This window comes from Sus scrofa, chromosome 1 (genome assembly GCF_054392235.1).
Source record: "Sus scrofa isolate SSC_HxYL_T2T_F1_AM1 chromosome 1, Sscrofa_HxYL_maternal_Yorkshire_Landrace_v2.0, whole genome shotgun sequence".
Classification (NCBI taxonomy): Eukaryota; Metazoa; Chordata; class Mammalia; order Artiodactyla; family Suidae; genus Sus; species Sus scrofa.
This window is the reverse complement of record NC_139383.1, coordinates 169,444,219-169,470,535: the sequence shown is the minus strand read 5'-3', so window position 1 is coordinate 169,470,535 and position 26,317 is coordinate 169,444,219. Positions and strand designations below refer to the sequence as shown.

The window sequence follows — 26,317 nt, the reverse complement described above, 5'->3', positions numbered from 1 at the left end:
GCAGCAGTGAATTAAAGACTGGGTGACTAGATAGGCCTGGGCAGGGGAAGTGCGTAAGCACCATCTGTGAGATCTCATTACCATTGCCAGCGCTATCTTTGTAAATAAATACCCTACTGACTCATTTCTTACCTGGTCATTCAAAGAATGGCAATTTTATGTCTGCAGAACTCAGAGAGTTTAAATCTTTAGCGGTAACATTAAAAAACGTTCCTAGCCAGTTTCAAAAAAGTCTCTAATGGTTCAGAATGTCTTTAATTTCCCCCATAGTGCATGCTCTGACCTCTGAATTTGTTTCTGTCAACCCCTTGTGTTCTGTGTTGCCCACACCTGTCAGTCCTTAAGCTCATGTTTCATCACCATCAATAGTTTGTATTTACATCATTTGTTGTTTTTATCTGTACTGATGTATACTGACCAAACTGACAGAATAGCCCATTATTAACCAGTGTTATCAGTGTTTCCTAAAAATCCAGTTGACTATTCATGCAACCATTACTTATAATTAGAAAAACAAAACAAAAAGGAGATGACTATGTCCCTATTATCAACATTTAGGTTAAGTGAATTCCTGAACTTCTCTTCAAAGTATTAAGGTTGTTAAAGGTGATGGAAGTGAAGATATAGAATAAGTGAAATGTAGTGAAATGGTATCTACGTTTATGGTTTTTTAAAGTTTTTTGGACATTAAATAATAAAGCTACAAAAGAATAGAATTCTAACACTGGTTGTGTTCAGGTGCTAAATTTAAAGTCAAGTTTTCTAATCCTCATTGTCTAACTTTTTATAATGCGGCTATAATGCTTTCATTATAAAAAGTAGTTGTTTAAAATTACAGTATACTTTTATATCATTGCTACTGTTTTGCAGCAAGGGTGTGAAACAATTTGTGTGGAAACATTGCATTGTTTGAAGTTGTTTGAAAACCTATTTCTCCAAAAATACAGATTTTCATTTTAGTCTCTGTCCCTCTTCAATCCAAAGAAATCCAAAGAAAGTTCTTTAAAGAATTTTCCAGATAAAAATGAATTTGTTGGGAGTTCCTATCGATGCAGTGGAAATAAACCTGACTAGTATCCATGACGATGCAGATCCAATCCCTGGTCCTGCTCAGTGAGTCAGCGATCCGGCGTTGCCATGAGCTATAGTATAGGTCACAGATGAGGCTCAGATCCCAAGTTGCTGAGGCTGTGGTGTAGGCCTGCAGCTGTAGCTCCAATTTGACCCCTAGCCTGGGAACTTCCATATACCATGGGTGCAGCCCTAAAAAAAAAATTGTCCATTTTGAAACTGAAATTCTTGGATACAGTTTGCCTTTCAGAGTCTTAAGATTTTTAACAGACTCTTTAGTCATTTAAAAAAAATTGTGATAAGGTACCAGCTCAAGCCAGATAGTTGAATGCCTTCCTTACCATTCTTCCAAATTGTGGGTTACACATTCTCTTATCAGAAAAGTTGCTGTTTGTTTTCTCTTGTGCATATGATCCTCCTTCTACCCTGGTCCCAGGTTCCATAACGGAAATGCAGCACTTCATTTTAGGATTTACCTCATTTAAGCTTTATGTTTTATGAGAAAAGAGGTGTTATTTCCATTCACAGATTTCACATAATTTTTGTTCCAGTCAGTAGGCTGACCCTTTTGTGGCATTTTCCAAGTGAGATCAGGCAGAGCTGTTGGAGAGTCCTGCTATTGCATGTGTGGAAGGCAGGATCCAGTTTTGACTTTCTTCCTTGCATATAGTAGGCAGGCCCACCTGCTAGTCTTTCACCAATTTCTCATTTAACTTCTTTAGAATTATCTTTTCATTTTGAATATTTATTCCCTGTGTTTTCCTCCTCATTTTGCATGTTTTTGTTTGTTTTAAGAAAGCCTTTCAAAGTTTCATTTTGATGTTATAGCTATAACCCTCATGGCCACACTAAGTGCGGCGTTACTTTGAGCAGTATGAGAAACTATCTCTAGGATTTTTCAGTTAATGCTTAATTTTTAATGTAGAGATGAACTTAAAAAGATAAGGCTGGGGAGTATAAATAGCATGGATTTTCTGTGTTATTCAAAGAAAATAAAAATTTCAACTGCATTTAGCAAAGTCTGTTTTAAATGTTAATGGCAGAATCATGGACAAACAGTTTTGGCATTTGGCCATCATGGTATATAGTGAGGTGTCAGGCTAAGTCTCCTGCAAGAGTAGGAGGACAGGACTACCTGAGCAACTTCTCCAGCCCATCTCTTCTTGTTTCTGCCTGTCTCTTCAGTGTGTCGACCTGAGCTGTAATGAACTAAGTGAAGTCACTTTACCAGAAAACCTGCCTCCAAAACTTCAAGAACTAGACCTGACTGGAAACCCCCGACTTGCCCTTGATCACAAAACCTTGGAGCTGCTGAAGTAAGTGTTTTCAAAATGCTTCAGCCCCATCACTGTTCACTGAAAATGACATTTAGTACTTAGTGAGAACATTAAATGGAAAATGAAGCATCTGTTGATTTACTAGCTTTGTCTACATACATTTGAAGTGAAGTGATTTGTCAGTCTATAGCTCATCAAAATGGGTGGACAGCCAAACATTTTCAAATAATTGGATACTCATGTCCCCTTTCAGAAAGGTTTTGAGAAAATATCCAGACAAAAAAAGAGATGAGGATGATGAATACAAAGAGGAAAATGGGATTTGAAGAGACAGGAGAGAACAGTAAACAACCTAGACATAAACTTACATCTCAGTTACTAGTAACGTGGGGTGATGTATAATGCATGTGTTATTAAAGGATTTTGCAAGAGAGTTATGATGTAGGGTAAATGAAAAATTTGGTTTATTTAAGATTATTATTATTTGGTTCAATTCAAGCTATTTAAAAAAAAAAAAAAAAGCGTGGAGTTAGATCCTGCTAAGTTCTCTCTTCAGTGAAGAGAGTTCATTGATACTGTTTCATGCTTGGTGTTGATGGAGAATAACAGGTTGGAGTTCACTATGTAAAATATTAAAGATAACTTCTGGAGTTCCCGTCGTGGCTCAGTGGTTAATGAATCCGACTAGGAACCATGAGGTTGCGGGTTCGATCCCTGCCCTTTGCTCAGTGGGTTAAGGGTAGGTCACAGACACTCCTCGGATCCCGCGTTGCTGTGGCTCTGGCGTAGGCTGGTGGCTACAGCTCCGATTAGACCCCTAGTCTGGGAATCTCCATATGCCGCAGGAGTGGCCCTAGAAAAGGCAAAAATCCAAAAAAAAAAAAAAAAAAAAAAAAAAGATCATTAGGAAAGATGTCTTTATAAGATGTTCATCACAGAACTCTAAAATGTCTTTAATAGGATTAAATTATGCCTCACAATTGAATATTACACAGCTGCTAAAAACAATGATGTAGAGTTGTATTACTAACTTAAAAGATCTCTGTATGTGATATTAGGTGAGAAGTTTACAGAGAATTTTGTACAGTATAATCCTACTTTTTGCAATAAATATTTTTGTGCATTGGGTATGTTTGTATGTGTGTGTATACCTGCACACCTAGAAAATTCCTGAAAGGATATAAAACAAAATGTTAAAATGGTATGTTCTCTGGATATTAAGATTATGGATGGTCTTTGTTTTCTTTAAACCTTTCTGAATTTTCAGAATTTTTTGCAGTGTATCTTGTAACAATCGTAGACATGGTGTGTTGCCTCCATGCTTAAAACCTGTTGTAGTATCTGTTGATAAATGTCATCTTTTATGTTTTAGAAAACTGAAAAGGAGTAGAATTTTGAAAAGTAGTATTAATGGACCCTTAAATAATATTATCCAAGGATTTAGTGCATACCAAAATTTGAAAATCACTTAAGGTCATTCCTGGATGGAATTGGTCTAATCAGTGCTTGTTTGTTGACATGTTAAGTACTTAATGAGAACATTGATTTCAACCTATAATTGAAGAAAACTGCCTAAGTACATTCCTAGGGAAGGGACCTAGGCTCTCTCCACTGTTTGTCAGTATATGAAGCCTTGACCCAAATCCCTCAGTTTTTTATCTATAAGGGAGCATGATCTACACATTTTCTGAGGGACTTTTCAGAACTAAGAATACATGGATTATCAAAACATATTTCATCTTTTTACAGGTAACTTTTGGGTTTTTACAGATATGACATGTAATTTTGTGTTAAAAATCATTATATAAAATTTGTTAATAGGATTTCCCTCATAGCTCAGTGGAAATGGACATTGTCAATGCCATGGCACACAGTTTGATCCCTGGCCGAGACACTTCTTCATGCCATAGGTGGGACCAAAAAATGTGTTAATAAATGAAAGCTGTTTGGAGAAAAATAAAAGTTGAATTTTAATTGCACACCAAAATAAATTCCAGTTAAAGAGTTAAATGTATAATATAAAATGCAGTTTTTTAAAAAGTAAGATGAAATCATATGAATATATTCACAAACCAGAAAAGGACCTTTTAGGCAAAAAAGGATAGCAGGAGTGGGGGGAACCACAGAGAAATCAATATATAGATAGATAGATTGAGATTGGTTTTGATATTTATGTTATATATATTCGTATGTAAAAATACTTTTTTGGGGGGCTACCCCATGGCATATGGACTTCCCAGATCAGGGATCAGAACTGAGCCGCAGTTGTAACCTCTGTGGCAACACAGGATCCTTTACCCCCAGTGCTGGACCAGGGGTCATACCTGCATCCTGGCACTTCAACAACACCGCCTATCCCATTGCACCACAGCAGGAACTCCAAAAAAATACTTTTTTTCACATAAAAGTTTTAAATGTCTATTCCAAAAGCTACCAAAAGTACATCTAAAACACAAGTAATAAACTATAAAAAAACATGGCAAAAAATCAAATCATTAATATTTGTTTTTTTATTTTTTATTTTATTTATTTATTTTTGCTTTTTAGGGCCATACCCACTGCATATGGAGGTTCCCAGGCTAGGGGTCTAATCGGATCTATAGCTGCCAGCTTACACCACAGCCACAGCAAAGCAGGATCTGAGCCGCATCTGTGACTTATACCACACAGCTCATGGCAACACCGGATCCTTACCCCGCTGAGCGAGGCCAGGGGTGGAACCCGCAACTTCATGGTTCCTAGTCAGATTCGTTTCCGCTGCACCACGACAGGAATTCCAGAGCATTAATATTCTTAATAGAAAATGTTTTTATGAACATTGAGTAAGAGAAGTACTCACTCAAACAGAAAATGAGTTAAGGATATTAAGTGTTAATAACCAAAGTCCAGATAGTTGCTTGAAAAGATCATGTGCAGCCCTATTAGTGTACCAAGGAAATATTAGGTAAAATATTGAAATGGTAATATTTTCCCCCCAAATTGATGCTGCTGGAGGATTTTAAATTGATACAACTTTTTAAAAAAGCTATTGGCTCTGTGTATCAAACTTTTAAAAGTACTTATATAATTAGACCAAGATTTTCTGTGGTAAAAAATTTATTCTAAAAAGTAGTCAGAAATATGGTGTTCATTTTAGGCACAGAGTTAGTCATCAAGATATTTCTAATTATATTTAGCATGAATATAAACATGGGAAACGTTCATGATATAATTAGAAAAAAGATGCAAAACCATATACATATATATATATAAAATAGAACGACCCCAGATGTGAGGCAATATCTGTTAAATTCGCTACCAAAGGGCGTGTTACTGGAGTGGCCAGAGCTACTCAGCGAAGCACATGTGTCCTGTCAGATTAAAACAAAAACAAAAACAAAGAGAAAAATTAGTAGCAGACAGGGAAATCATAATGCTTGCTCTTAGGTTAAAATGTTACCCTGTGTTTAGTATCCAGAGGGTTGTGGCTCTGTACTAACTCGGGAGAGTTTCTAAAAGAGACTTGCTCTTTTAGAAGGTGGGCACGTTTGTTCTCCACAAGCCAGTGTCAATCCACATAGTGCCTCTTCTGTGTGACCGAGCTCTGGCTCCCAGATTCTCTGACTTATTTTAAGTTGTACAAGAGTCATCATTCAGGCCACTTAGCTCCTCAGTCACACTTTTTTCAGCTCTGCGGAGAATGAGAAATTGCTGCTTCACTAGAAAGGATTACGAGGATGTTTAAGGATTACTTTTTTCTTTAATAATCAGGCTAGGAGATGGAATTATTTCTTTGAAGACTCTATGGTCTATAAAAAGTAGAAATGTCTGGAAATGAACCTTTCATTTTTTTTCTAGAATTCAGAAGGGTAGCAAAAACAGTGAGAGCCCTAAGGTTTGCCTTAAAAACCTATTGGATTGCTTGCTGTTACAAGTGGATAAAATTTAGTACCAGATCGTATGGAAAGCAAATAACAGCAGACTATCTCTTTTAGTGCCCCTTTTATTGATAGATTTGAAAAGAGGATATATAGCCCGGCTGTAAAATGAGGTATTTGATTTCAAGATTTTCTGTTGGCGTCATCTGTGATTTTTATGTTTTTCAGCTTTTTTAGGATAAAGGGGGAAAGTGAATGTTTGCTGGTAATTAAGAGTAGAAACTTTTCTTTAACAAAATATTTTTAAATTTCAGAGAAATCGCCACCAGCTATTTCTAGAATCAAAGTGAATAGTGTTAGACATTGATTTACTTCTGAGTGAATGGTTCTTAGGAAAGGTATTCAGTATTTGTTATATTTGGTAGTTAGTGAACACCAACAGATAAATTATTTAAAAAAAAATTTTTTTTTTGTCTTTTTAGGGCCTCACCTGAGGCATATGGAAGTTCCCAGCTAGGAGTTGAATCGGAGCTGCAGCTGCCGGCCTATTCCACAGCCACAACAATGCAGGATCCAAACCATGTCTGTGACTTACACCACAGCTCATGGCAACGTTGGATCCTTTTAATCCACTGAGTAGGGCCAGGGATCGTACCTGCGTCATCATGGATACTAGTCAGGTTCGTTGCTGCTGAGCCACAATGGAAACTCCTGATAATTTAAATTTTGGGGAAAAGTGTTTAGGTGTTATTTAAGTTAAGAGATGATGTGTGTGCTATTTCTCTTGTTTAAGTAATAGGGGGAAAAAAATAATGACAGTTTACAGGTAAGGATTTATCTCACCATGTGGTGGTAGGCAGCCTTTTAAAAACCTGCTTCATATCTGTATGATTTCCTGTTTGTGGGCATTGAATGCTTTCTTGTAGGCTGGTTTTTAATAAACCCCATTTGAGAGTTTACCCTTTTAATATTTTTGTTTTGGGTCCTGTTTGACCAGTTATAGCATATGAGAGCTGAAGTGAGAGAATTTATGTCCCAGTTTATATGTATATATATGTAGTTTGTAAGTTATGGAATACCCCTTGTTTACTTCATGATTTTATGACAGTGTTCTTAGCATAGTTGGCTGTTCAAGTGAGGAACGAATTGGAAGGTCCCCCATGATATTCATAAAATATTTGAAGGGGTGACTTGGGCAGAAATTGGATTTGAGAATGAATGTTACAGAACTCTCATCATTCAAACATAAAACAGTTGTGGCTTAGGTTTCATTCTTTTCAAATCCGGATTTCATGTTGTGAAAATACACCTAACGTAACAGTTAAATTTTCTTTTCTCAAAGCAAGATTGAGACCTGTCCTTTCATTCTTGGGAGAGAGCAGCCATCAAGGGTATTGCATGTGACACTCTTCATCAAACCACCATTTGAAGCTGATAAAAACTAAGTTTCATGCTCTGTGTATATGCCCCTTTGTTTTCATTGTGATGAGTAGCTAATTCTTACTGCTCATAAATATTTCAGACATATTAAACATAAGAAGTGGTAACTAGAGTGCTTAGCTGTTTTTCATTTCCCAATAACGGTAGCAGTTCACACATGATCCGTATTAATGATTCCTGTTCCCTTAATTTCTCTGGTTAGTAATATCCGCTGTTTCAAGATTGATCAGCCTTCAGCAGGAGATGCATCTGGAGCCCCAGCTGTATGGAGCCATGGCTACACTGAAGCTTCAGGGGTAAAAAACAAGTAAGTGGGTAAAACTTTGGCGTGAGATCTGCCTCCTGCCTGTCTCCCTGCTTTAGTGGGACAGAAAGAAGCCTGGTGCTAGCACGCACTTTCCTGGTGTCCCATTTATTTGAGAGTGCATGTTTCCCCAGAGTGAAGCCACCTGATGACTTAGGTTGGAACATGAAGCTAAGCCCTGCTTGGCATCACATACTCTCTCTTTGTGAGAAGTGTTGCTAGGATACAGTGTAACTGACACATTATATCTATGTGAAACTCCAGTGTTTGGAGAAGGCCTAAGTATCTAAATGCATCCCTGCTCTTTTGAAAAGCCCCTTTATCTTTCTCTGAAGACTGTTTACCAAGCAAAACAGGGATAGTATTAAAGGAGTAGAAGTAGCCTTGATTGTCTGTATTCAAGATCCCTTTCGTTACTAACAGTCAGTGGCTCAGTGGAACTATTCTTTACAGTGTAAATTAGCTTGTCAGGAGTTCGATGTCCATTCCCTGTAATGTCAGCTGCTTGTCTTGCCACCAGGTCTTGTCCATCTTAATTTCTTTTTCTTCCCTATTTTCATCAGCCTTCCCTGTCTTAGATGCAGTTGTTGATTTCTTGAGAATTGTAATCCAGCTCTTTAGACTGGCTTGCTTTTTATGAAGGGGTGCTAATTGTCAATACTAGAAAAGTAAATCCTATAAATTAAAATAGTTACAATTTAATTACTAAGGTGTAAGAGCACAGAGCAGGGGAGGAACAGGAAGTGGAGGATGATCCCATAGTGGCTAAGATGAGTATGCAACCCTGGGTGCATGTTAGAGTCAGTCAGGTGAGGAACTTAACATTCTCCGGAGTTCCCATTGTCTCTCAGCAGAAATGTATCTGACTAGCATCCATGAGGACGCAGGTTCAATCCCTGGCCTAGCTCAGTGGGTTAAGGATCTGGTGTTGCCATGAGCTGTGGTGTAGGTCGCAGACGGGACTCAGATCCCTAGTTGCTGTGGCTGTGGCATAGGCCAGAGGCTGTAGCTCCGATCCAGCCCCTAGCCTGGGAGCATCCATATGCCACAGGTGTGGCCCTAAAAAGCCAAAAAAAAAAAGAAAAAGAACATTCTCCAACCTAGGCATTAAATCCAGATGCTTTAAAATCTTCCCCAGCTGATCCTACTGTGCATCCAGGATTGAGAACCACTGACTAGCTTGAATACCCTTCATGGAAAAAAAAAAAAAAGGTGGAACTGTGGTTGCCATGCTGACAGCTTTTCCTTGGGACAGAAAACAGAATCAACTCAAATTGTGGATCTGACACATTGATCCTTTCCTCTTTCCTTAAGAGTGTGATATGGTGTTGTGCTGTTTAGAGAAGATATAGCCCCCATTTCAACACCTCTATTCCATTTGCCCAAAAAAAGACAGGATAACCAATGTGCCTGGGCTCTGACTGCATTATTTCTGTGTATTTTGCACTGTACATCATTGTATTTCAGGGAGCGGGGAAAAAACTACATTCTTCGGAGCATTCAAAGCTCCTTTCTACAGATCCTTCTTTTAACATTAAAAGATTATTATGTCTTACTCACAAACACCAGTATGTGAAACTGCTAATTCCAGAACACTGATGTGAAATTCAAGACTGGGTTTTAAACATCTCTGGATATTAAAATATATTACCTACTCATTTATATTAATGAGGCAGTAACCAATTAGATCTGGTTTTTTTCCACATAATTCCCCCTTCCACAGTTACTCTAAATTTTTTTATTATACTGAAGTATAAATAATAAATAAACATACGAATGGTTCTTAAGTGAACCACCACCTAGATTGAAAAGTAGGACTTGATAAGGACCTCCCTGGCCCTCACTTTGTTTCCTCTTACTTTTATTACCCTTTGTTTTTTTCAGCCGAAGTTTCTCCAGAGTTTTCTTTCTGAATTGTAGATAAAGTTGATATGTAAACAGGGAGCTTTGAAGGAAGGCCAGAATTGTGGTTTTCCCTGTGGCCAGATCTTAACAGATATCTATTCCCTTCCTTCTCTCCCTCCCACTGCCCCCACCTCCCTGCCCCCTGGGGCATTGCTTCCATGTCAGGTCTTTTCAGATCCTTTGGGGAAACCCAAGCAGGGAGCTGCAATTGGATAATTTAGCTTCTTCCTCAGACTGAAAAACACACAGGAAGCTTTAGCAGAGAAGAATCACTGTACCATACTTTTAAAACCCATTAATTTTTGTTTGTTTTACATAACTCCCCCCCAATTCTCTCTAACAAGGGGAGCTTACAGAAAGAAGACAGAATTATAAAATGATTTATTATTATTAAATTCTACTTTGCTACTAATTCTCATATAACTTGGATGACTTTTCTTAATAAATGGAGGCAAGAATTTCAGAATACTGAGGTAAGAGCCATACTGCCTGGCTTTGAATCTGGGCTCTGTACATTTTTTGTTCTGTGACCTTGGACAGAGTTACTCACTTCTCTCTGCCTTTTATTTCCTCTTCTGTAAAGTGGAACTAAAAATACTACCTGTCTTTATCCATTGTTATAAGGATCCCCTGATTACGTACGTGAAGAATTTAGAATAACATGTGCTATATAATGTACTCTATTGAAATGTTAGCAGTTATTATTGATAATGATTGCTACTATTGTTATTTATCCCCTGGTTCCTTAAAGTCAGAAATTACATTTTCAGCTTCATATCTCTGTTACCTAGCCGTGATACATATCAGGTGGTTAGTATTGTTTTCTCTTTTTTTCGTCTTTTTTTCTTTTATTTTTCCCACTTTTTAGGGCCACACCTGCTGCATATGGAGGTTCCCAGGCTAGGGGTCAAATTGGAACTACAGCTTCTGGCCACAGCCACAGCCACAGCAAACGCAGGATCTGAGCCATGTCTGTGACCTACACCACAGCTCACAGCAACGCCAGATCCTTAACCCCTTAGCGAGACCAGGGATCAAACCCACAACATCATGGTTCCTAGTTGGATTCGTTTCTACTGTACTACAACAGGAACTCTCCAGGATTGTTTTTTCTTTTGATTAATTTATAAACAGTAAGAAGGTATAATTTATTATAATTATTTTTTTGTCTTTTTAGGGCTTCACCTTTGGCATATGGAAGAGGTTCCCAGGCTAGGGGTCATATCTGAGCTGCAGCCCCAGCCCCGGCAACACCAGATCTGAGCCACGTCTGAGACCTATACCACATCTCATGGCAATGCCGGATCCTTAACCCACTGAGCAAAGCCAGGGATCTAACCTGTGTCCTCATGGATGCTAGTCAGATTCATTTCTGCTGAGCCACGATGGGAACTCCAAAAGGTATACTTTATATTAAGCAGAATTCACCCGTTTTAGTGTATGGCTCAACAACTTTTGATGAAAGAATGCCATGTAACCACTAACGTAATCAAGTTGTGGAGTAGTTCCCATCACCCCTTACAATTCCGCCATGTCCCTCCTTTGTCATTTCTCCCCACTTCCAGCACCTGGCAACTCCTGATCTTTTTTTTTTTTCCATTTAGTTTTGCCTTTTCTAGAATGTCATAAAAATGGAATTACACAGCATGTAGCCTTCTCAGTCTAGTTTTTTTCACTTAGCATAATGCATTTTTTTAGATTTATTTATTTTTTTATTTTTTTATTTTTTAGGCCCTCATCTATGGCACAGGGGAGTTCCCGGGGTAGAGGTCGAATCAGAGCTGCATCTGCCATCCTGTGCCACAGTAATGTGGGATCTGAGCCGCATCTGTGACCTACACCATAGCTCTTGGCAACACCTGATCCTTAACCCACTGAGTGAGGCCAGAGATCAAACCCACATCCTCATGGATACTAGTTGGGTTCATAACCTGCTGAACCACAATGAGAACTCCAGTATAATGCATTTTTGATTCATATGTAATGTTGCATGTGTTAGTAACTTGTTCCTTTTTGTTGCTGTTAGTTCATTGCATGAATATACCATGGTTTGTTTATCCAGTCACCATTTGAAGGATAAATTATTTAGATTGTTTCTAGTTTTTAACAAATACAAATTAAAATACTATAAGCAGGAGTTCCTGTTGTGGTGCAGCAGAAACAAATCTGACTGGGAACCATGAGGTTGCGGGTTCGATCTCTGGTCTCATTCAGTGGGTTAAGGATATGGCGTTGCCGTGAGCTGTGGTAAGGGTTGCAGACATGGCTTGGATCCTGCATTGCTGAGGTTGCAGTGTAGGCTGGCGGCTGAGCTCCGATTTGACCCCTAGCTTGGGAAGTTCCATATGCCACAGGTACGGCCCTAAAAAGCAAAAAAAAATAAATAAATAATAATAATAATAATAATTTTAAATATATATAAAATAAAATGCTATAAGCATATAAACCTGCATACAGGTTTTTGTGTGAACGTATGTTTTCATTTCTCTTGGGTAAATACAAATGAGAAGGATTGCTGAGTCATTTTATGAGTAGATATTTAATTTTATAAGAAACTACCAAACTATTTCCCCAAGCGGCTGTACCATTTTGCATTCCCAGCAGCAGTGAATGAGAGTTCTAATTGCTCTACATCCTCACCAGTACTTATAAGATCAGGTGGTGATGGTTTTGGCCATTCTAATAGCAGTATTTCGTTGTGGTTTTAATTTTTATTTCCCTGGTGACTAATTATTGTAGATTGTATTTTCTCAATGCTTACCATCCATCCATATATCTTCTTTGGTAAGAATTATTCTTTCATACTTAAATATGATGTTAGTTAAAGGTGTTTTTGTAGACTCCCTTTATCAAGCTAAGAAACTCCCTTCTATCCCTAGTTTGCTAAGAGTTTTAATAATGTGTTTCATATTTTATCATAGGTTTTTTCCTTCATCAATTGAGATGATCATATTTTTTCTTAGTCTGTCAATGTAGTGAAGTATTTTTATTTTATTTTATTTTATTTTATTTTATTTTATTTTATTTTATTTTATTGTCTTATTGGGGCCTCATCCGTGGCATATGGAGGTTCCCAGGCTAGGGGTCTAATAGGAGCTGTAGCTGCCGGCCTACACCACAGCCACAGCACCACCACATCCGAGCCGCGTCTGCAACCTACACCACAGCTCACGGCAATGCCAGATCCTTAACCCACTGAGTGAGGCCAGGGATCGAACCCACAACATCATGGTTCCTAGTCAGATTCATTTCCACTGTGCCACAACGGGAACTCCATGTATACTGATTTTAAAGTGTTGAATCAGCTTTGCATTTTCAGGACAGATTTTGCATGGTCATGATGTATTTCCCTTTTTGTATGCTACCAGATTTAGTTTGCTGGTAATTTGTTGAGCATGTCTATATTCACAGATAGTAGTCTGTAGTTTTCTTGTGGTATGTCTGGTTTTGGTATTAGGCTGATGCTAGTCTCATAGAATGAGTTGAGTATTTCCTCTTCTTTGGTTTTCTAGAAGAGTTCCTGTAGAATTTGTATTAGTGCTTTCTTAAATGTTTGGTAGGATTTACTATAAATTTTTCTGGGCTTGGAATTTTCTTTGATTTTTAACTAAACATAAAATATCTTTAATATAGGATTATCTCTTTCTTCTTGAATGAACTTTAGTTATTTGTGTCTTTCTGAGAATTTACCCATTCTCACACAGTTTTCGGATTTATTGGCATAAATTTGATCATAATATCCCATTATTCTCCTTTTAATATCTGTAGGATCTGTAGTGATAGCTCTTCGCTCTCTGATTCCTGATATAGGTCATTTGTCTTACCTTTCTATCTTGATCAAGTTGGTTTGAGGTTTAATTAGTTCTATTAACATTTTCAAAGAACCAGTTTTGGGTTTCATTGTTTTTTTTTTTTTCTCTTTTCTATTTTTATTATTTCCTTTCTGCCTGGTTTGAGTTTGTTTTGCTCTCAGTTTTCTTGTTTCTTAAGGTAGAAGTTTAAGTCATTGATTGAGCTTTGGGTATTGATAGTCTGAGCATGTAGAGCTATAAATTTCCTTCTAGGAGTTCCCTTCGTGGCACATTGGAAACGAATCCGACTAGAAACCATGAGGCTGCAGGTTTGATCCCTGGCCTCACTCAGTGGGTTAAGGATCCAGCGTTGCTGTGAGCTATTGTGTAGGTTGCAGATGAGGCTCGGTCCCTCTTTTATGTGGCTGTGGTGTAGGCTGGCAGCTGTAGCTCCTATTTGACCCCTAGCCTGGGATCCTCCATATGCTGTGGGTGCAGCCCTAAAAAGCAATAAATAAATAAATTTTCTTCTAGGGAATTTTTCCAGTATCATTGGAGGAAATACATTGAATAACTTGTATCCTTTAACTTACTGAGATGTTTTCTGGCCAGGATATAGTCTGTCTTGGTAAATATTCTGTGTGCATTTGTAAAAAATATTGGGTAGGACATCATTTAGATCAAATTGGTCGATAATGCTGTTTAGGTCTTAAATATCCTTACCGATTTTCTGTCTACTTTTTCTGTCAGTGACTAAGAGACTATAATTATAGTTTTATCTGTTTCTCCTTGTAGTTCTCTCAGTTTTTGCTTCTTGCATTTTGAATCTCTGTTATTAAGTGCATAAACATTCAGAATGTTATAGCTTTGTGATGAGCTGACCCCTTTATCATTATGAAATGACTCTTTGTTTCTGTAATATTCTTTGTGTTGAAATAGGATATTGTAGCTACTCCAGCTTTCCTTTGATTAGTGTTAGGATAGTATAGTTGACCCTTGAATAGCATGAAGGTTAGGAGCACTGACCCCAGTGCACAGTCAGAAATCCACATGTAACTTTTCAGTCAGCCTTTTGTATACGAGGTTCCACATCCACAGATTAAACCGACCACAGGTTGTATAGTACTGTAGTAGTATTTAGAGAGAAAAAAAATTAACATGTAAGTGGACCCATGCAGTTTAAATCCATGTTGTTCAAGGATCCCCTGTATATCAGTTTTTATCCTTTTGCTTTTAACCTATTTGTCTTTTTATATTTAAAATTGTATGTCTTATAGGCAGCATATAGTTAAGTCTTGCTTTTATTTTAAAGTTTTATTGAAGTATAGTTAATTTACAAGGTTGTGATAATTTCTGCTGCACAACAAAGTGACCCAGTCATACATATAAATGTATCCATTCCCTCTCAGATTCTTTTCCCACATAGATTATCACAGTTTTACTTTTTTATCTAAGATGAATTATTGTCTCTTTGGGTGGTGTTTAGATTATTTAATAAAATTATTGACATAGTTAGGTTTAAATCTGCCAGATTGCTAGTATTTATCTTCTGTTTGTCTCATCTCTTCTTGATTCTCTTTTTCCTCATTCTTTTGGATGAGTATTTCTTATTCCATTTTATCTCCTTTATTTGTTCTTATTAATTGTACATGGGGGGGGTTGTTGAGGGTTTATAGTATAACCTTTACCTTATTAATTACAGTTTACTTCAAGTGATAGTATATAATTTCACATATGAGAACTTTACATTGTGTTACTTCCATTTCCTCTCCTTTAGTCTTTGTATTGTCATGTTTTACTTCAACTTTTGTTATAAACTCCAGAAAACATTGTTATAGTTTTTATTTTAAAGAGTTATTTTGGGAATTCCCGTAGTGGCTCAGAGGAAATGAATCTGACTGGTAACCATGAGGACACAGGTTTGATCCTTGGCTTCACTCAGTGGGTTAAGGATCTGTCATTGCCCTGAGCTGTGGTGTAGGTCACAGACGTGGCTCGGTCCCTCATTTCTGTGGCTGTGGTGTAGGCTAGCAGCTGTAGCTCTGATTTGACCCCTGGCTGGGAACCTCCATATGCCACAGGCACAGCCCTAAAAAGACAAAATAAAATACAAATAAATATTTTCTAAAGTAGCACTTCTCAACTTCAGTACTATTGAAGAGCCAGATAATTCTTTGTTACTGAGGGTCAGGGAAGGGTGGGGAGGTGTCCTGTGCACTGTAGGCTATTTAGCAGCCCCTAACGTATTATCAACACCACCAAACAAAAATGTCCTCTGGGGGCAAAATTTCCCCTGTTGAGAACCACTATTCTAAGGTGATTTTTCAAATAGGAAAAAGAAAATGTTTATATTTACTTATCTGTCATTCCTGAAACACTACTTTCTTTTATGTAGACCCAGATTTCCGTCTGGTAACATCATTTCCTTCTATTTCATATATTTCCTTCTACATTTCTTATAGTTGCCTGTCTTTTGTTTGTGCATCTGAAAATGTCTTTTTTGCACTTTAACTTTTGAAAGCTATTTTCGGTGGTTTAGAAATCCATGTTGACAGTTTTTTCTGTGAGTACCTTAAGGATGTTACTCCACTGTCTTCTGCACGGTTCCTGGTGAGAACTCTGCTGTTACGCAGTCTTTGTTCCTCTGTAGGATGTGTTGTTCCTCTCTCCCCGACCCCCGCCTTTATCCCTGGTTTTCAGCAATTTGATTTTGATGTGCCCCAGTTCCTTTTTTTTTTTCATTTGCTTTTGCTTATGGTTTGTCGAGCTTTGTGTATCTGTAAAATTACAGTTTTCATCAGGTCTGAAATATTTTCATCCATTAATTCTTCAAAATTTTGTTCTGTCTCTCTTCACTTTTGAAGACTCCAACCCCCCTGTGTGTGTGAAGCTGCCTGAAGTCCTCTCACCACTTAGTAATGCCCTGGCTTTTAATCCCACCCCTGCCCCAGTCTTTTATTCATTTTGCACAGTTTATGGGACACAGTTATGATACTTGGAAACAGTTTGGTTAAGTGGAGAGACTCTTCCGGCCCCTAGAGTACCCTGTACAGCTCCCCTCTGCCAGTTCTCCACCTATGATCTCTGCCTGCTCTGTCCTCCCTGAATTTAGAGAGACCTCCAGGCTCCACCTGGGTCTCTCCTCCCTGTGCTGCAGCCCAGAACTGTTTTCCAGGCAGTAAACTGAGCAGGTATGGGCTCGCTCTCTGACCTGCACTTCTTGTCCAATGTCTGAATCCTGTTGTGTTATACTTTTTGCTGCCTTTTTAAAAGTAGAGACTTTCCATATGTTTTTCTATCCTTTTTATGTATTTTACCAGCATTTTAGATGTTAATCCATTTTTGCTCCATGTGGAATTTTTAATAAATGTTTTGTGAATGAATGTGAACATATGCATTCATAATCTGGTATTATTTCCTTTCACTGCCATTTGAAAATAAAAATAATCAGAAATGAAGGGTGGAGGAAGCCATGATGCTTAAATATGTACATATCATTCTTTTTCTTTATAGAAATTAATGATATAAATTATCTGTGGTTAATTTACCTATTCTTACACTACCTAGAGTCATGAAAAAAGACAAGACTGGATTAAACAAATCCAAAAAAAACACAGTTGGTTTGGGCATGGAGGAGGAAAGATGAGCAGACAGCACAAAAGCATTCTTGCTTTGCAGGTTATGTGTTGCAGCCCTGTCGGTGAACAATTTCTGTGACAACCGGGAGGCCCTGTATGGTGTGTTTGATGGAGACCGGAATGTGGAGGTGCCCTACCTTCTCCAGTGCACTATGAGTGACATTTTGGCAGAAGAGCTGCAGAAAACAAAAAACGAAGAAGAATACATGGTCAATACGTTCATTGTTATGCAAAGGTAAGACTTAAAATACTGCTGTGTGTTTTCTTGCTCTTTTTGAGTGCTTGCCATCTGGTTAGAAAAACAAGTGCCCAGTAATGTCAAAGCATCTTGTTGAATCTGGGTTTTTTGAGATGCCTTCAGGCAGTTTGGTTTTGCCCAGGCATCAGGGCTAGACTGTATACTGTTCGAGACATACTGATGTTCAGACAACTTTGTAGGAGGCCGAATCAGTAATAGGAATTCAGTTTCTCCTAGACCTGGGTCTCATGAGCCTGTCGTGATTCCAGATTTTCACTAGATTTTTTTGTGACACACTCCCCTTCCCCCAAATCACTTGTGCTCCAGATGCTCTCTAGACCTCCTGGTGTGTGGACTTCTCTTTGAAATGGACTGTTTCCACCTCAGTTTGTTCCTCCACATGAAATAGCATCACTGATTCGAGAAGCATCAACCTTTGTGAACTCGAGGTGGTCACATTTGAGGCCAGGAGTTAAATGATTCTTTATATATTGTTTTTTTCCCCTTATTAAATGTTCATGACAATTTTAATAGTAGAATCCTAGCCCATTCCCTGGAGTTTCTGGTCACTGTGGAAGTCGTGGAATGTTGTTTGTAACTGAGGGCTGAATGTTATGAGCATTCCCTCATTATAAGAATTGCTCGCTCTTTTGTCACTTTAAAGGCTTTGTAGGTTGTCAAGGAATTGCCTATTAATATTGTGCTTCAGACACTCTCCAGGAAGTGGAGAGTGCTCTAAAGGTCATGGGAACAATGACGATCTGTTCTCTTTCTCTCCTTTTTTCTCTCCCTTCATAATCTGCCAGAGGAAGTATCTTTACAACAGGGGTAGAGAAAAAAAATCAGATAAGGAATGCTGGTCCTGAGAAACCTCAAAAGTTCCCCTAAGTCATGAATACTCAGTAGAGGCAGGCCCAGTGAAGTTCTTTGCTGCTTGACTCACATGTCTTTTAGATTCTCAGTGGACATGTGCAGTTGATAATTGATGCTGACAATAGCTGATATTTAGTGAGCCCTTAAATGTACCAGTCATTTTTCTAAATATATTAGTGCCATAAATTGTACCCAGTGAGATAGACTATTACTACTCTTATTTTACTGATGAGAAACTGAGGTACAGGGAGGGGAAACAGCTTGCTCTAAGAGCTAGTAGACGGTGCAGCCAGAATTTGATTCCTGAGAATATTCTACCTATCAGCCATATCTGCTTTTCTTTTGGACCACCATCTTGTTTTAGGAAAAAAGCAAACACATATCATACACACAGACCACACACCGTACACACACACCCCTAAGAAGTATACTCTTTATAGACCCTCAAGCGCTAGATAAGAATTAAGAACTTAAGAACATCAAACTCTGATTCCTTTTGACAAGTACCATCCTATTTCTGGCTTTTCTGAGAGAAACCATTGTGCCTTTGACAGGAAGAAAGCGCTGCCTTGGCAGGGCCTAAAGCCTAATCTGGCCATAGATGTGCGGAAGTTGGATTTTAGAGGCCCAGATTGTCAGCCTACCTCGAGGTCTTTTGTCTGCCTCTTGTTTTCCCTATTGGCTGTTAGGACATGGGATGTGTGGTGATCTTTTCAGTCCTCAGGAAAACTGTCTGTTCTTTGTGCATGACATCCTAATGCATGTGAACAGGCAGCCCTGGTTTCCATTGCTGTGTTCTTCTTGCCTCACCTGGACATGATGGGAGCTGACAGGACCTGCAGATCTGCCCTTGTAAACAGAGGAGTCTGTCTCTCTGAATCTTTTGGCCCCCGTACCACTCAGGACCAGTCTGGGAGGCACTGCCATCCGTGGGCCTTGGGATAGGAATTCTTAGCTCCTTTTGATTATTGGAACTTGCAGGTACATTGTGTATCCAGTAAGTGTATGGACTAATGGGGAGTAAAAGCTCTTTGGAGCTTGATTACTAGAATGTCTCTTCCATGAATGTTCATCCATGAATAGACATCACTTGTCCAGAAAGTCTTTGCTGTATAGGACAAGTACATGAATGGTCCAGTACTTGAAAGCTCAAACCAGCAAACATCCTGATAAAGAGAACGGTGATCAGGACATTCTGAAGTGTCAGTGGGTGTAATGTGTCATACCTGCCTCTGTGAAGTTGTCCCTCCAGCTGTCCTCTCAGCAGCAGAAGGGCTTTGAGAGGTGGGTAGGGAAGGAAGCAGTCATCCCTGCTGTCTTTAGGGTGCCCTGACACAGGAGTAGCAGGCTGGATGCAGCAGGAAAAGGGCTCCTTTATCCACGTCAGCTCCTAGGGCTTTAGTGGTAAAGTTGACACTCACCCCACTTGTGAGCAGACACCTCTCTGTGTGCATGTGTGTGTGTCAGATTCCACGGGCTCCTTTCCTGAGTTGAGCAGTGCCCACTTCAGTGAAAGGGGCCAAGTGGAACCCCAAGTTCTGTTTTTCTTCCTAGCGTCATCCAGGGGCAGAGTCTGGCACAATGACACATGACAGCTGTGTGTGGGTTTTTGCCCTCTCTTCATACCCTAGGAAGCTTGGAACTGCTGGGCAGAAACTTGGAGGTGCTGCTGTCCTGTGTCATATCAAGCATGATCCTGTGGACCCAGGAGGACCCTTCACCTTGACCTCTGCTAACGTGGGCAAGTGTCAAACAGTTCTCTGTCGGAATGGGAAGCCGCTGCCTTTGTCCAGATCGTATCTCATGAGCTCTGAGGAAGAACTGAAGAGAATCAAGCGGCACAAGGCCATTATCACTGAGGTGAGGAAGAGCAGTTTTCCTCAGGATCAGGGAGGACAGGGCCAGGTTGTGGCAGAAACCAGCCAGGGAGCATTTCCCTCTAAAGAACATTCTTTAAACACTGAAGTTGATTTAAAATTAAAATTCCAAATCCATAGTGTCACAGAGCACACTCTGTGTGTGATATGTCTGAAGACATTATAATGTGCAGAATAATAAAGCACTTATCGATGGCCTCCTTGGGTCAGGGGCTATGCCAGGTTCATGCCACTGCACCATCTGAACCTCACAGCCGCTCTGGTGGCTGAGGTTTCTAGCCCTGAAGTCACGCTGCTGGTCCTCCTATGCTTGCTCTGGCGCTTGTGGGCTGCAACCTTTAAACCTCTACGCCTGTCTCCTCATCTGTGAAGTGGGAATAGTGATGTATCTGGCCTGTCTTAACAAAGCTGGGGTGTGTCAGTGTAGCCAGTTATTATTTTGGTTCACACCTCATGCTCCACTTGAGTAAGTGATTCTCAACCAGGGGCCATTTCCACCCCAGAGATAGTTGGTAACATCTGAGTACAACTGCACTTCACAACTGGGGTGGAGAGTGGGTAGAAGCCAGGGGTGCTGTTGAATATCCTGCAGCGCACAGGACAGCCCCATGACAAGGAGTTATTTGGCCCAAGATGTCAAAAGTACTGCTGTTGAGAAACCCTGGAGTCAGTGTAATTATACAGGATTGGTTACAGTGCAGCTTCCAGGATGGGCTCCAGGAGTTCTGCTCCATCCATCCTGCAGTGTCCATCACCTCTGGGTGCCTGAAAAGTGATGTGGGGGCGCAAAAGTGATCCCTGCAAAAAAATATCTGCCTGCAAGATGGGGTCCAGTCTTGTCTTTAAAACCCATGGAACCACGCATAGCTTGGGTAGATGGAGGTAAACGTTCGCAATTCAGTAGACAAAAGGGCTGTGATTCCAGAGAGGCTTTGGTAAAGGCTGTGAGACAGAAGCTCAGGATCCACCATGAGAGTCTGGGAAAGGAAGTCTGTCTTGATTTTAGCTCCCTGCGTGTTCTAGGAGCAGAAAGGATTAAAATGGATGCTTGACCCTAATTAGGGAGCAAAGACAGTCTAAGATGGGACAGAATGTGCTGAATTAAATGTGCACCGTTACACCATGCAATGATTAACCATTTCTACTACATAACTGCATCACGGCTTGTGCTTCAGGCGGTTTTTCCTGTTTTCTCTGCTTCCTTCTTCCTCACTTTGTCTGCATCACTGCATTGGGTTTTTTGGATTTTTTTTTTTTTATTTCTCTACCTTGAAGTTATGCCCTCAATACATCCATGTAAATCTGTATGCAAAACCATTGAGTCTGATGGCGTGAGATCTAAAGGGTTGAGCAGAACAGCAAAGGTAATTTTTGCCAAATGCCACCCTTTGGGGAAGAACAAATTATATGAGGAGAATTGAAGTTGAAAATTGTGCTTGAAGCCCTGTTTTAGTCATTGTACTTGTAAGCGCACTGCCTGCTGGTATGAGTGGCATGGCAGGGTTGTGCGAGGAGCTGGGGGAGGCATGCCTGGATAAAGGAGAAGTGCTAGTGTTGGAAAGGAAATGGGTATTTTCTGGAAGAAAGGCTTGTTTCAAAAGAGATTGGTGAGACCATCTCTGTCACCTCGTCCCAGACACACATAAAAGCTGTATTTGTCCTCCTCTGGGAAAGGTTTTACAATAGGGGCACATCGAGGCACAAGGAGACCCGAGAACCTCAACTCTGAAGAATAAAGCACAAGCAGGTACACAGGGTTATCCCCCCTGCTCCCCTCCAACCTCAGAGTAAAGGCCCTTTTACCCTCAAATGGTGTGAACCCAGCTGGGCTGAAGCCAGAGACCGTCTTCTTCATGTGCCACTGGAGAGATGTCAGGGAAGGGGTGGGAGCTTTATTGGCTACCTCCTTTAGTCTCCTTTAGTGGCTACCTCTCCAAATGAGAGAGATTCCTACCCAGCTAGTCACACCAAGATTTTCCCCACCATTTTGTTTAACCTCCTTCTGTTTAAAACAGTGTCCCTCTCCTCACTTCGGGACCCTCAGGCACTGCCGCCCCTGTGGTTGATGTGTTTTGGAGAGTGACCTCAGACTGAGACGTTAGTTCGAACCATACCTGCCCCAGCATCTGCTCAGCACCAGCTTATTTAGCAAGGCCCTTCGGGCCTCACTCCTATGGTTCCAGGAGAAGCTCATCTGCTCTGTGGGCATCAGGCCAGATGATGGTTTGCCTTAGAATAGACGGGTCCCAGTAAAGGGAATAACTGAAGAGCTTTCTTTTTTGTTTGGTTTTTTTTTTGTTTGGTTTTTGTTTTTTGTCTTTTTGCCATTTCTTGGGCTGCTCCCGCGGCATATGGAGGTTCCCAGGCTAGGGGTCCAATCGGAGCTGTAGCCACCAGCCTACGCCAGAGCCACAGCAACGTGGGATCTGAGCCGCGTCTGCAACCTACACCACAGCTCACGGCAACGCCAGATCCTTAACCCACTGAGCAAGGCCAGGGACCGAACCCGCAACCTCATGGTTCCTAGTCGGATTCGTTAACCACTGCGCCACGACAGGATCTCCCTGAAGAGCTTTCTAATAGCAGGTGGACATGAACCACTCACCGGCGGGTGAGCAGCCCCTCCCCCGGGACCTGACACTCCCCGCGTGGTCCCCCAGGCAGGGGGCCCCAAGGAAGCTGCGCCTTACCTCGTGTGCTTCATGTTAACGTCTGTTTGGAAACCCCTCTCTTTCCAGGATGGCAAGGTGAACGGAGTGACGGAGTCCACACGCATCCTAGGCTACACCTTCCTCCACCCCAGCGTGGTGCCCCGCCCCCACGTGCAGTCGGTGCCCCTTACCCCGCAGGACGAGTTCTTCATCCTGGGCAGCAAGGGCCTGTGGGACAGCCTGTCCATCGAGGAGGCCGTGGGGGCCGTGCGCAACGTGCCCGATGCCCTGGCCGCTGCCAAGAAGCTGTGCACGCTGGCGCAGAGCTACGGCTGCCACGACAGCATCAGCGCTGTGGTGGTGCAGCTCAGCGTTACCGAGGACAGCTTCTGCTGCTGCGAGCTGAGCGCCGGTGGGGCCCCGCCGCCCAGCCCCGGCATCTTCCCGCCCTCCGTCAGCATGGTGATAAAGGACCGGCCAGCCGACGGGCTGGGCGTGCCGTCGTCCAGCAGCGGCATGGCCTCGGAGATCAGCAGCGAGCTCTCCACGTCCGAGATGAGCAGCGAGGTGGGCTCCACCGCCTCTGACGAGCCGCCGGGTGCCCTGGCCGAGAGCGGCCCTGCCTATCCCAGTGAGCCGCGCTGCACGCTGCACCCTGTCTGCTTATCCAACTCCTTCCAGCGCCAGCTGTCCAGCGCCACTTTCTCCAGCGCCTTCTCCGACAACGGCCTGGACAGCGATGACGAAGAGCCCATCGAGGGTGTCTTCAGCAATGGCAGCCGGGTGGAGGTGGAGGTGGACATCCACTGCGGCCGGGCCAAGGAAAAGCAGCAACACCTGCTCCAGGTGCCCGCCGAGGCCAGTGACGAAGGTATCGTCATCAGTGCAAACGAGGATGAGTCAGGGCTGCCCAGGAAGGCTGACTTGGCCTCCGTGGGGACCATGGGGCGGCGCAGGGCGAACGGCTCTGTGGCACCCCAGGAGAGGAGCCACAACGTGATTGAGGTGGCCACGGACGCACCGCTCCGGAAGCCTGGAGGTTATTTTGCAGCCCCAGCTCAGCCAGATCCTGACGACCAGTTCATCATTCCCCCAGAGCTGGAGGAGGAGGTCAAAGAGATCATGAAACACCACCAGCAGCAGCAGCCCCCGCCACAGCTCCACCTGCAGCAGCCGCAGCGGCAGTGCCCGGTGGACCAGCTGCCAGACTACTGTGACACACCACTATGACCCACCCAGCGCTATTTAAAAATAAACTAACGAGAAAGACAGTGCAAGAGTCTCCCAGGCTCGCATTAAACCAGGGGTTTACTCCACACCCTTCTCCCAGATACTTTCCTCGCCTGTCTTTGCAGCTAGTCTGTAGGTTCCCATTCTTTTGGTCCTTTTTTTTTTTTTTCTTTTTTAATAATCACCACTTTTCTTCTAGTGATGCTTTACTAGTATGATTTAAATTTGTTAACTTCTACCCCTAACATATCAGATGTGTAAAGACAAAGAACAAAAGGTTTAATATATTACAGAGAAACAGTTAATGATAATGTAATATTTTTTAAAATGGCTCTTTGTTGTTTTGTTTGTTTGGAAGGCAGGGCAGGTTGCCAGTGCTAAATGATTTAATATTGTAATTCTGTATTTCTTTGGGGGGGAGGCTTTTTTTTTTTTTTTGTCTTGAAAATGATAGACATTTGTAGAATATGGAGACTAACTCCTAGGAGTTGCTTTACTCTGTCAGGTGACTTAAGTCACTGGGATTCACTAATTTTCTCTGAGAGAACAGTTGATTGAGAAATTTCTATTGTAAATAGCTCAGTGTTGTATAGTGATGCTTCAGATGTTTTGTAGTTTTGGCATAAGGGACACAGCCTAAACAACTGACTTCCTTCCTCCCCCTCTGGTGCACCCTCCTGCCCACACCCACCTCGATCCCCACCTTTTTAGTTCTTTAAATGATGAGCCTGAGCAGCTAAGAGCATTGCTGTTCAAATAAGGTGGATCCTAGACCACTGGAAAGGAACCTGTACCTGAGAGGCCTCTGCACCTTTTTTCTTCCTTTCCTGTTCCCACCCAGCCTTTTGACTTTTGCAGACACTTTTTAACTGTGTTCCTTACTGCCACCACAATCAGCATGATTGTATAGAGTTCAGTTAGATCATTTACATACCAAGAGTTATATTATGGCAGAATGCACAAATGAACATGTCATAATTTTTGTTATAATAAATATAAAATTTACAAGTACTGGACCCATCTGCTTTTGTCTCAGGAGCCAGATGTGTCTTGCAGATGATCACAGCTTGGGTTGGGAGTGAATGCATGGAACTTTGGGGTTAGCACATAACTTTGACTTTTCTTTTTTTTGGAGGGAAGACACCCATTAGGTTAACTGACATTGAAAGAAGGTAGTGAAAAAACCCTATGGTTAACATTATGCATAGCTGATTTTACAACCTATTTCTTGTCATTATTGTGTAGGATAGATGTTAGCAGGGAGCAGATAGAAGTTGCATAGAGGAGATTCCTGGAAAACTTCTCCCACAAAGCCAAGTTTGTCCCCAGTTCTCTCAGGGGTCCCTCAATCATGTGAACAGATTTATAGATCTATATTCGAACCATGAAAATCAGGAGCCAGTTGCCTCACTCTCTACCCCTAGTAGAAATAATGTCTGTGTAGTGGGGTCCACTAGAAAATCCTGTATTCCTAGTTGACATACTGGCCCCATTTACAGACTGTAGCACCGCACCCCTCACCCCACCCTGCATCTTGGGAACCATGTGTTGAAGATGCTGTTGGTCTTCTGTCTTGTGTGGACCAGCTTCTTTCAGTCTGCCCCCTCAACTGGTACCTGGCTGGTTGAGTGACAAGACATGGCAGTTGGTCTTTCTTGTAGACTCGGTAATGGGCTGTCTGTCCCTTCACTGGGTGGCCAGATCAATGGACCAGCCTTGTCTTGGTGATGTCCTTTCTTCATTACATGTCAGGCTGCTTGTACAGTATGCACTTTGAAAACCACTAGGCTTTGGAAGACTGAGCTTATCTCAGCCCCGGCAGGGGCCTAGTGACCAAAGGACAAGTGTGCCAAAACCCAGGCAGAGCTCTCTGCTCTAGACCAGGAGCAAAATCACCTCCTCAATATCAGTGCAGACTTGGAGGGCTCTGGGTTTTCACCCCAGTGCCATGGTCACTGCACCTCTGGCCTGGCTCTCTGATGTCCTCAGTTCTTAAATCTCTCAAGGGGAGGGCTCCCCTGTTGGCACATGCAGGGCCTATGCAGACTGCCAGTGTGGACCTGATTCCGCTGCAGCCCACTTGCAGAGGAGTCAGCATTTCTGCCCGGAGTGTGGCCAACTGAGGAGCTCACAATAGGCCCCACGGCAACTGCTTGTGCCCACAA

At 41.5% G+C, this 26,317-nt stretch overlaps 1 protein-coding gene across 7 annotated transcripts in view; it reads left to right on the top strand.

The window, feature by feature from the left end:
* The window catches only part of PHLPP1 (PH domain and leucine rich repeat protein phosphatase 1), a 219,298-nt gene extending 194,135 nt beyond the window's left edge, over positions 1–25,163 (top strand). For all 7 annotated transcript variants that reach the window (XM_084977066.1, XM_084977036.1, XM_084977042.1 and 4 more), the window contains 5 exons: positions 2,257–2,387; positions 7,848–7,952; positions 17,324–17,518; positions 20,026–20,254; positions 23,010–25,163. In XM_084977066.1, the coding sequence (XP_084833192.1) occupies positions 2,257–2,387; positions 7,848–7,952; positions 17,324–17,518; positions 20,026–20,254; positions 23,010–24,152 (1,803 nt within the window). In that variant the 3' untranslated portion in view covers positions 24,153–25,163. The remainder of the gene's footprint in view (positions 1–2,256; positions 2,388–7,847; positions 7,953–17,323; positions 17,519–20,025; positions 20,255–23,009) is intronic.
* Positions 25,164–26,317: the final 1,154 nt, after the last annotated feature.